Source organism: Fusarium venenatum (assembly GCF_020744135.1).
Source record: "Fusarium venenatum strain MPI-CAGE-CH-0201 chromosome Unknown EDB82scaffold_2, whole genome shotgun sequence".
NCBI lineage: Eukaryota > Fungi > Ascomycota > Sordariomycetes > Hypocreales > Nectriaceae > Fusarium > Fusarium venenatum.
The window spans coordinates 6,757,664-6,768,779 of record NW_027072130.1 but is presented as its reverse complement, the minus strand read 5'-3'; the positions used below and the strand labels follow the sequence as shown (position 1 = coordinate 6,768,779).

The 11,116-nt window shown below is 48.9% G+C and overlaps 4 protein-coding genes and 1 non-coding gene across 5 annotated transcripts; 3 read left to right on the top strand and 2 right to left on the bottom strand.

The window, feature by feature from the left end:
• Positions 1–2,037: 2,037 nt before the first annotated feature.
• EDB82DRAFT_525073 (uncharacterized protein) lies at positions 2,038–2,381 on the bottom strand (the record flags this gene model as incomplete). The annotated part of the gene is made up of 2 exons (XM_025735634.1): positions 2,038–2,262; positions 2,310–2,381. 2 exons carry the CDS (start codon positions 2,379–2,381, stop codon positions 2,038–2,040), a joined length of 297 nt encoding a protein of 98 aa, XP_025586320.1.
• Positions 2,382–2,431: 50 nt separating this feature from the next.
• EDB82DRAFT_180054 (uncharacterized protein) lies at positions 2,432–3,539 on the top strand. Its single transcript, XM_025735633.2, has 3 exons — positions 2,432–2,931; positions 2,985–3,199; positions 3,248–3,539. Exons 1-3 carry the CDS (start codon positions 2,851–2,853, stop codon positions 3,468–3,470), a joined length of 519 nt encoding a protein of 172 aa, XP_025586319.1. The 5' UTR covers positions 2,432–2,850; the 3' UTR covers positions 3,471–3,539.
• Positions 3,540–4,629: 1,090 nt separating this feature from the next.
• On the top strand, positions 4,630–6,248 carry EDB82DRAFT_536914 (uncharacterized protein). Its single transcript, XM_025735631.2, has 2 exons — positions 4,630–5,310; positions 5,362–6,248. The coding sequence occupies exons 1-2, from the start codon at positions 4,942–4,944 to the stop codon at positions 5,923–5,925; spliced, it is 933 nt and encodes a 310-aa protein (XP_025586318.1). The 5' UTR covers positions 4,630–4,941; the 3' UTR covers positions 5,926–6,248.
• Positions 6,249–6,943: 695 nt separating this feature from the next.
• EDB82DRAFT_t129 lies at positions 6,944–7,016 on the top strand. The gene has a single exon. It is a non-coding gene; the product is annotated as a tRNA-Arg (tRNA).
• A 1,580-nt stretch (positions 7,017–8,596) lies between these two features.
• Positions 8,597–10,828, bottom strand: EDB82DRAFT_180038 (uncharacterized protein). The gene is made up of 2 exons (XM_025735629.2): positions 9,806–10,828; positions 8,597–9,759 (listed from the first exon to the last, which is right to left on the bottom strand). Exons 1-2 carry the CDS (start codon positions 10,581–10,583, stop codon positions 8,816–8,818), a joined length of 1,722 nt encoding a protein of 573 aa, XP_025586316.1. The 5' UTR covers positions 10,584–10,828; the 3' UTR covers positions 8,597–8,815.
• Between the last annotated feature and the right edge of the window lie 288 nt (positions 10,829–11,116).

Here is an 11,116-nt window from a genome sequence, read left to right as displayed (position 1 = left end):
CTTAGATGTTTCAACATGTAGGCGACTTGGTAAATAGTATCACACACTGTTGTGAATGAACCGATCATTTTGTATTTAAGCATATCGTCGTGAAGTTAGGTCAATTCCAGGTTCCATGAGGTTGTTGCCAGGGAAAATATGCCAAAGCCCTGCCCCAGTCCAGTAACAATCTACTTTCGCCAAGCTTCTTGAAATCAATTGAGACGCTTCCATTTTGTGTCTCGGGTTCAACAATCCATACTCAGAGGAGACACTCCGTACCAGTCACCACTCCCAATTACTTCCCCTTCAAGAGTCAAGTGCCGCCTGTGCAGCAGCGATGGCTCGAGCTTCGTTCTTCGATCGTGTAAAGCTCTCCCGGGAAGCGACGAAGCCCTGCATGAGGATATACACTATCGTGCTTGTTAGCCTCATAAGTTCTTTTGAGTGTGCTTCTGACTTACTGATGGGCATCAACAGCACAAAGCCAATTGAGTAGAGGGTGATCGCTTCATCTGAACCAACTTGGTTCTTGTCGAGCCAGAAGAAGGGATAATAGTCTGTGACCAGACGGCCAAAGGCAGCCCAACCTAGGTAAGCGGTAGCAAAGAAGAAGATGCCAATGAGGTGCAGTCCGACGGCCTGCAGCGGATTGTCAGCAAAGAACTTGTGATGCTCAACAACAACTTACAAATGAACGTCGGATACTGTTCAGACAAAGGATCTCGATCACCATGATCAATGTCCCAAACGCATACAGAGACAGGATGATAAACGCTCGGAACCATCCTTCGCCAAAGATGTCGGTGACTGCATGGTCAGTAATTGAACTGCGTCACTGGAGGAGTTTTCTTACATGGGGGCTGAGGGTGGTCCTCAGCATATCCAGCCCATGTAGGTATGCCAGTACTGTTGGGACGGCGAAGCTCTGGTTGAGGCTCGCCGCTGAAACCCTCACCCTTTTGCTGGCGGGTGATAAAGAAGTAGATCGTCGAATTAGCGAATGCAAAGACGACGCAGATGGTGTAGAACAAGGTGAAGTGAAACTGCTTTCGGAGATTTCCCATGTGCTTGGGAAGCGACATGCATCTGATGAGCAATCCCTCCACTCCGCCCATGTGTCGATCATGGTGGTGGGGGTAGTACAGGTGAGTAAAAGTCCAGGACTAGACACCTAGTCAGCGAGTTGAACATAAGAATAACACTGCTGTAACTCACAAAGGTCTGGAGCTGGTACAGAAAGATGAAGAAGAAGCTGATGTTGGCGAAGTCGAAGATTATGCGCCACTTGGAGTATTCGCTGTGCTCATGGAGCTCGAAGTTCAGGATAAGAATGCCCACGGCGATGAGAAACGTCAACACGAGGCCTCGCAAGATGACGAGGACGTTCTGAGGTATACAAGACCATGGAGAATGACATGCTCGGAGGAAGGCAGGCTTTCACAAGTTAGATGCAAATGTCAGTTGCAGAGTGTTGTGTATGAGACTCACATGGTCTTGCATGACATTGGGGCCTGGAAGGCCGTCAGCATTCTGAAGAAGGGGAGCCGAGTCCATCGCGAAGGATCAGTGCTGAACTTTTGAAGAAGCAGGGTGATGGTAGAAAAAATGATGTGGATGATTAGTTATAGCAATAGAGGTATTGGGGTGAAGATGTCTGATGAAGCCAAAATGTGTAGGAGGTCAGGCGTCGAAGCGGTGATGCTGGACAAAACAGCAAGGATGCGTGATGATGAAGGATGGAGAATCAGAACATCCCAGATGTAGAATCAGCGGAGGTTATTGTAATGGCATACACGAAGAAGTCGCGCTGGGCTGGGAATGAGGAAGGCGCCTCTTCCCAGTGTGTGCTTTGAGTGAGGCAGTTGCCTAAGAGATGCTGCGAAGAGCACACAGGGAAGGAGCAGAGGCAGGAACATCATCGTCACGGTCACTACTTGTGTCTGGGCCACCAAGACTTATGAATATTTAGTATTATCGACAGAGTCATCGAGGTGAACTCGTCCAAGGTATATATATATCGTACGGGCATCAATCATTCAACGCTAAAGAGACCATTTAATCCTTCTTCTGGGCAGTGCTGGCATGACCCTCGCGCTCCATACCCTGACAACCAGTGAGCTTGCCAGCAAGCTCCTCGGCCTTTCCATATCCTTTCTGGCTGTTGGGGTCGTTTTGCGCTCGAAGTTCACCAGCCTTCTTCATGTCGGCAAGACCCGCGGCCTTGTCCTGCTCGCCTGAAGCCTTCCAGGGCTCAGAGCCAGTGAGGACACCAATGGTGGCCTAGAATTTGTGAGAAGGAGCTTCGGGCAACATGGAAGGATACTTACCTCTGCAGCACCCTTGACGTATTGGACGTGGCTGCCGATAAGACCGGGCTGCTGGTTGTTGTTATCGGCCATTGTGGATGCTTGGGTGTAAGTGGTTCGGGTTGTATGGTGCAAAGTGGTTCTGCTGTAGAAATCGAGTATAATCTTTTAAACTGAAGTGTTTGAGGGAAGGTTAGAATTAAGAACCAAGTCCCCAAGCGACCATTTTAAATACCAAGCTCCCTACTCGCCTACAACGCCGATGACATCGATCTCATGCTTCGCATGTAGTCATGACATCACCTTCTTTGAGCGTGACATTCTCCGCGTTAGGCCATTTCTAGCGACAAGGTCCCTGGAATTATGGGGTACACCTTATTCCATTGCAGCCACATCTTCCGCCTCAAACGCCCCAGCTGTCTCGACCATGGGTGGCCCGTGCTTGTCGAGCTCCCATGAGCCACATGTCCTCAGCGCGAATCCTCCATAAGCTACATCGTGGAATTATCAAGCTCTCCAACAACATCGCTCCAAGTCACGCCATTGCTATACACCAGTCACGATGTTGTCAAGTCTCGGAAACCCACGGCAGGCTGCTGCGCAGCTTATGAACTTCGCGCTCATCCTGTCCACGGCCTTTATGGTACAAACCCGTGCTCCTTCTGATGCTTGGGACACATGCTAACTTCGTCGCAGATGTGGAAGGGTCTCTCTGTCATTAGCGATTCGCCGTCACCGATCGTCGTTGTCCTCTCTGGCTCAATGGAGCCTGCCTTCCAGCGAGGTGATCTTCTCTTCCTCTGGAACCGAAACCTGATGGCCGAGACCGATGTGGGCGAAGTGGTGGTTTATAACGTCAAGGACAAGGACATCCCCATTGTGCACCGAGTTGTGCGCAAGTTTGGCAAGGGGTACGTTTTCGATACAGAAGGAATGATACAATAGCTAACGACGCGCAGTGACAAGGCACAGCTTCTCACCAAGGGCGATAACAATCTCTCAGACGACACCGAGCTCTACGCTAAGAACCAGGACTATTTGGTACGCAAGGACATTATTGGCAGTGTTGTCGGTTACATCCCCTTTGTCGGCTATGTGACGATTCTTTTGTCTGAGTACCCTTGGTTGAAGACGGTGATGCTGGGTATCATGGGTCTTTTGGTCGTTCTACAGCGAGAATAGAACCTTTTAGACGAAAGATGGAGAATCTCATGGGGTGTATATATGGTGGACACTATTCGAATATTTTGTACGAAAGCGAAGCGTCACAGTGTCGTCAGTGTGCCATGCCAGCAAAGAGGAGAGCCGATTGATACCCGTTACAAGGATTGTGTCGCAAAAGCACGTGTCGGTGATTCCCTACCAGGACAGAGATGAAGGATCAAAGCGTGATAAATTGTGGTGCCAAGCCGGCAGAGACGAAGTGACAACAATATCGGTAGGCCGGTCGCCGGCTTGGCAGCCTCTGTCAGTATCATTAGGTGTCTTGCATAGAGCAAAGGAAGCGCGAAGGGTCTAGTGAGAGCGCTACCAGAACCTGTGTTGGGTCAATACATGACTCATTCTTGGTTGGCTGAGTTCAATAGCCTCTACTATTAGGCTGTAGCCCTATGAAATCGGAGTCTTTCGACTCGGCGATTTCCCTTTCACATCCCCTGGACTAATCTCAGCGGCATATGGACCGATACCAAAAGGGGCTAAAGGTACCATCGTCCCAAAGGAATCTCAACGGCGGCCGCCAAGGATCAATGGAAAATTTCAAGGCCTTTTGCTATGTACTTCTCTTTTTAGCGAGTTCTATTCTAGAAGGATTTTGGTTGGTCTTTATCTCCGGCAGTGGCTTTGCAGCTTTTCGCGAGTTCTTGAGTCGATCCATGTTTCATGTTCCGGCTCCTTTAAGAAAAGGGATGCAACATCTTCCAAACCAACAGCAACTAGGATCATGACTATGCGGCATTAGGGCATTTGTGCCTATAGAAACAACGTGCAACACTACAATACGATGCAGCCCAGACTGGGCAAGTTCTCGATTAACTAGAAAAACTGCTTTGCCTCATGCAAACAGCGCTTAGGCGTGTCTCGTGTACCCCTTAGATCAACACTCCGGGATTAAAGACTCCATCCATCACGCTACTGGGTCCTTGAGACCAATGAAACGCAGGAACTAACACTGTTTTCAGCCCCTGCAAGGGTCAGGCAATGTCATGTCGTCGGTTGCTTTTTGATCAATGTCGCCTGCCTGGGGGGTTTCATCGCTTGGGTTTTAGTAGAGCGAGTAGGCGAGCAACTAGTTTATTAGTAGGTATAAGTTTCTTTTACTACCCGTCTTATTGTGCGGAGGACCTCTTTTTTCCTATTTCCTATTTGGTTCTTCCGTCACCCAGTCATTCGTTCGCTCATTTGTACTTTCAACCTTTTGTTATATTCTTTTCGCTTTGTCTCTTATTTATTTATTTTATACTACACAACTATACAAAGCAAAAACAATCCGCTCGCTTGCTAAAAACGACAATTACCTCACGTAGTGTGAGGTTTCAAGCCACTCAAGGGAAGGGTCACTACTACGATACACAACGACGAGGCATAGTTCCTCGCATCATACAACAATTCGATCCTGATCTGATTAACATTGAGTCGAAAATTACATCTCGAAATGGCACCCGAAGCCTCTTCTCAAACGGACAACGCGCCGCCGACATCGCCTAATCCTACTGTCCCTCCGAATGCGCAACACCCTGCCCAGACATTTGGCCAGCAACAACAAGCGCAACAGCAACAGGCAGGATTCCAACAGGACCCTCGAAGCTATGGTCCTGCCTTTGCGCCCTACCCGCAACCGCAACAACCAACTGTTCCACCACAATGGGTCCCTCCTCGAGTTCAAGAGACCAAGGCCTGGATGATCACCAAATTGGCGCTTCACGGTATCGACATCGTTACATGTATTGTTGGTTTGGCCCTTACAGGTGCCTTGAAGAACGTTGAGACCCTTGGCTTGGTGGCGGTTGGTGCTTGCCCTCTGGTATGAATGACTATAACTTCTATTGACGTATCATGTACTGACCTCGACAAGTTTGTCATGGCTATAGTCTGGGATATTGCAGAACTTCTCACTCGCTTCGGACGCAAGTGGAAGGCTGGCATTCATCCTGGTGCTCACGTAGCTATCCATCTGTTCCTCTGGCTCGGTGCCGCGATCGTTGGTGGACTGGAGAGCACTTTCAGCGCCTACTACTCCTCCTTTGACTATCTTGATGAGGATTGCGAATACAATCGCGAACAGAGAAGATATGTTTGCACAAGTAACGAAGGCGTTGCCAGCAAAAAAGCGCTTTTTATGGCACTATCAGTCTTCACCTGTCTTCTCTGGCTCTGGCAGTTCGTTCTCTTTGTTGGTGCCTGTATCGATACGCAAAAGCGAAACGCTGCTTTGAGGAAGCCCGTCATGGTATGGGGTGGTCCTCCTTACTGGGGTCCCGGACAACAGGGTTTCCAGCAGATGCCGCAATACTACGCGCCTCCTCAGGGACAGGGCTTTCCCATGCAGACCTGGGCGCCACCACAGAATGCTCCTGGAAATGGCAAGGAGGCAGCGGCTATGACTCAACCTCAGCCCGCGGCAGAGCGATACGCTTAAAGAATGGGGATACAAGGTGATGAAGAAGTGAGAAGCTCACTCGACTTCGTCGGATTTAGCGTTTTAGACAAGGTCATTTATTCCACGCCCCCCAATTCATGATTCCGATGAGACGTTGCAGTGTCTGATCTGTTGGGATCGCTATGCCTCATGAACTCAGATACCCTCAAATACTCCATAGCCATTGGCTAAATAACAAGAATAGTACAGTGCTTGCTGTAACATATTCCCTTCTAAATATAAGGGGAAAGTGAAAGAGATAGAAGACCATTTCAATTTATCAGTATTAGATACCTACTTATAATCGAGGAGTTTTATATGTGCCCATATGACTTGGAGAACTGGAAACGGTCAACTTAGTTCGGCACAAAGCGTGTTCAGCAAATTTCGTGGCTGAGACTGCGTTATCGTAGAGTGCACGGATAGGATACTGAAGTCGTTGTTTCGGCAAATTTCCTTAGCTTGATACAGGCGTTTCGTTCGTCAAGGTCAAGGAAGGCCGTTGTTTAAAGTGTAGTTATAATTGTAATGATGCCAGCATCAGTCATCAAAGCTGGGTCGTGTTAACAATGCGTCAGACTTGATTGACATGATGGGTTTGACACACTAGTTCCAAGTTTAGGGCTATATATGTGGATTTGGCACCACACCTACAACATTGATAAAGATAGGATGGTTTTTTTCCTTTTCGATCTGGTTTATTGCCTTCCAACCAAGAAACCACAAGTAAAGATCTGAATGCGCGGTGCCTGTGTTGGTGGTGGTGTAAGCATTCCGTCTTAATCAGGATACCCTATACCATATTAACCACCGGTGTCAGTTTCGTGTGCCAATAGTGCTGGAGCCATAACTTGAACATGAAAAAAACACGAACACCGATACAAACTATACGGGACTGTATCTCAAGTCATTCTTGATTCGTAAAACCGTCTTTGCTGTGCAACCTGGAGTCGTCCATCACGATTATTTCTATGGTATCCAATATAAGATGCTATTCTGAGCAAAGTTGATAAAAGTCGCTGCGCTGGCGCAATGGTTAGCGCGTTGCTTTCCGGTGGCAAAGGTTCCAAGTTCGAGTCCTGGGTGCAGCTTACTTTAAATTTTGCATATCTGTCATGGGTACTGCTGTTCCTTTTTTGTGTTTCAGTCTGAATCAGATACGAGACAGCTGCTCCAGCAACGTCTGTCGAGGCCTCGGCGTTTTGGCCTTTTGGCTGGCCGATAAAACCCAATGTGCCAGTACCCGCCCTTGTAGGTATGTGTTCTTGTTTCACTATGTGCCTCTGTTCCTTTACTCATCGTCCTGCTGCAAAGCATACCTTACTTTGGGCTGGCAAGCGCCGTAAACTGAATGGCTCAGCCGACTTAGGTCTAGGAACCCATTGGCATCTTTCATTGGAACTTGAAACTGACTGGAGTCGAGGTAGCTTGACAGGACTGAGCCTACGACCATGGCCATGTCGAAGATCTTGAACTTCTCAAAGTTTTAAAGAGAACTCTGTTTGAAATATCTTTAGGTCAATATTTTAAGTCAAGTCTAGCTCCTCACGCCTCTGTAATACCCTTTGGTGAGCAAGGTAAAGCCCATGCGCGTCAAGTCCTCCAGCCTATCATCTTAGACGGATTTTCGCAGGTGGGTCGCGTCAACTTCCTGTTGCAACGGCCCTATGCTTCATCGTATCTGTATTGACCCTGCCACTCGTGTGAGTTGATGGTAGAGAGTATGGCCGTGTTTCTATCAAGCTCAGATCTCATGTTGTCAAGCTCAAAGAATCGGATCGGCCTGATTGCCTTGATCAAGGTAATGTCATTCTGGCAGTTTTCAGCCCGTCGGGAGTCAAATGTTGGACACATACACAGAAAATTCCTGTCCAGCAGCTGTACACTACAAGGCAAGATTGGGGTGTTGGGCTATGACTCATTCCATCGTATTGATCTTCCTTGTTAGACGTTGTTCGCCTGTTGACATGCCAGGCACATACCAGACATTCAGTTCGCCGCTCTGTCGAATCGCAGGGAAGAGAGGCAGAACTAGATAACGTTTAACTAGAAACATCACACATTGTCAAAAATACTTGTGAGTCATTGTAGCCTGCACAAACATCACATTGTATGTCACCAGCCAAGCAGCGCAAGCGATGGTACTTGTGTGACTCGGCCAGTCTGACTGTCACCCACCAAGCAAACATGCCTTGGCAACGGGATCAATGAGTCAACAAGTAGCAAAAGATATGCAAGTATGTGGCCGAAGTGCTGATACTTGGTGTAACTACAACGTGTGCAATAGGTGCAGCCAAAAACAGTCGATTGAGCAAATGGGACGGCTTCATCAAGTTCGTAGGGTCCTGCAAGGACAGCAGACGTTTTCGCCCGAGTCTCATAGAACCAGATGGCTACGCCGCTTCATCGTACTTCACATTGACAGGCAAGTTGATAAATCATTTGAACAGTAAATGAAATTGGTCGCTGCGGCTTTTATCTACCTCTAGACCCATGGACGGAAACACCAGTAAAGAAAGTACATGAGAAAAAACTTTTAATCCGTTTCCATCATCAAGACCATCAAAACATTAGTGGCATCAACTTTTCGTCTGTTGCCTGGACGTCACCCTCTCTGTCTCCAATTATCAGAAAGGTGAGTCGCTGATCCTCCGATATGCTCACCCGGCTTTTCGGCCAGGCTGAAGCTGGTGGGGTATCATCTCCATAAGAAATCCGTCCCGGTCCCTTGGGGGAGGGGCTCTACGCTCCCGAGCACGCTGTAGACATGGGTCGTGTTAACCCGAATGAAATCAAGTAAGGAAAAGTTGTAAAAAAGAAGGTAGTGTCGAGGCCAGGGATAGCGGCAACTATGCCGTCCTCGTACGTTTTTGGGAGTGAGTGCACTGCATCATATTTGTAGATAGTTCACATCAGAGATGCTTCTGTGCCTCTTGTGACTGTCACCAGCCTCGGTAGGTGCCTTGCGTTTGGCAGATACTTTCTCAAGTGGACTGCGTGTGGTATCGCTCATCTGTCGCTTGTGACGGCGAGCGGGTGTTAGGGGAATAGCAGCAGTGTCGAATCGGTCTGATTTGAGACCCTTGAGCGCAGTATAGTTGTAGGGACCGCTGAATGCGAGCGAGTCCTGGGTAGCTTGATTGCTCAGGATGAGCTGTTGGTTGATTTGGTTACGACGGAATGCTCCGACATTCTCAGGTCTAAGGTGACCGAGGACCTCCTTCTCGCTGTTGGCGGTGCTGGGTCTACCTGGGGTTGAGGTGGGGTCCCAGTTGTCACCACCATCCTCTTCGCCAGAAGAGTCGTTCTCCTCCCAGGCAATGAAGTCATTTAGATCCAAGTTCAGTTCTTCGTCTTCTTCTTCTTCATCCTGTAAGCTAGGTGCAGTCGAGCTTTCGTCGGCGGTGTTGGGTTCTGAGGGGAAAGGGAAGAAGGCCTCAGCAGGACCCATGACCTGAGCCGTATTGAAGAAGTCGCCGAAAGTGTTGGAAGAGAACATAGCGCTGAGCATGAGGTTGGCAGAGTTGCTCATAATAGGAGACTCGGGGCCCTCTGTTGTCCAGGGGAAGTTGAACTGTTCGGGCGACAGATCCAACTGGTGTCGGCGATGAGGAGTAAAGATCATCATTTTTCCGGTGACGGGGTTAAGGACAGCAATAGGCTTCTTGTCTGAACGGTCCAGGTTGTAACGTCCCAATCGCGGCTGGCCACGCTCGGCCTTGACAGGGCTATCGGCTTCTGAGTCGGAGATGTCGCTCATAGGATGGGAAGGACGTCGAGTCTTTCTTCGGACTGGAGGTTCGGGCTCGTCTTCTTCGGTGGTATCTCCATCGGCTGAAAATGTTAGTAATGGTTGATGAAGGCGTGCTGCAAAACTTACTCTCATAGCCGTCCAACTCGGTTGGTTCCTCAAAGAAGGGTATGGGAGTAGAAGCAGCAGTGGCGGGTTGGGAAGCCATTGGAGTGGCAAGAGGAGTCTCGTCAATCTGGCGAAAGATCTCCTCAGTATCTGACTCCTGCTCTTGTTCCTCGTATTGGTTGTTGAAGTCCCAGAAGGATCCAGAGCCAGAAGACTCATCGGGGTCGTTCTCGATCTCTCGGCGAAATGATGGGTCCAGTGTATTTTGAGCAACAAAGATGTCGGGAAAGAAGCCCCCGATCTCATCGTCAGTATCGGTGTCATCAGAATCGCTTGAGGGTACATCAAAGTGGACGTGGCGCTCAACAGGGTTGTCTGAGCCAAAGATGTTGGCATCTTGGTAGACATCGGGTTGATCCTCAACATCCGAGACGATGCCCCCCCAGCTGCCAGCATCGTCGTCGTCGATATCCAAGCCTTCTTGTTCATCATCGTCGTCATCATCATCAACAACATTTTCCTCCTCTTCGTCGTCGCCCTCTTCAATGGTTGGTTGCGGCCGAGGAGCTGGCTGAGGGGTCGGGGGAAGAGCCTCCTCGAAAATGTTCTCCTCCTCGGCCGCAGCTACATCATCTTCATCGTCGTCAGACGAGTCGCTGATGTCTTCTACTGCAGAGTATCCGCCGTCGTCAGACAGATCCAAAGAAGATGTGGAAGGAGTGTCAGACACCCGGCGGCGGCGGTTGGCGGTCTTGATCTTGACCGGGGTCGCAAACTTGCGCTTGATATTGCGAGACATTGTGTTGATGTAGTTAGAGATGTTGTATCTTACTTCTTTTGAAGATGCCTTGCAACAATGTCTTTGAGATGGTTTGTAATAATTTAGTACTGTCAGATGGAGCCAACTCGATCTTAGAGTTTATGGTACTCAGAAAACTGCAACAGTTGTAGGTGATGGTTGAAGATAGCTGTAGACTTGATCCTTCGAACCAGGAGTCAAGAATAACAAGTATATCTTGTAGTGTAATGCTGGGTAAGGATAGGTAGGGGAGGTAGGTGGGTGTGTCGAGGTAGGTTGAGTGTTAATAATCGGTTTTATCAAAAGCCCTTCACAACCGGGCAAATCGCAGAATTGTTGGTTTCAGAGACAGACTCTCGGTGAAGCATTCAGCTTCAAGAGCGGGAAAGCCTGTAAAGAACTATGTCGAGAGAAGATTGACTGGTTAACTCGGAGAACTGCTGGACTGCGAGCCGCGACAGGGAAGACAGCCACGGCCCGCAGTGGGCGTTTACAGCTCAGCGACGGCCGAAGGCATGGTTACTCGACTTAGT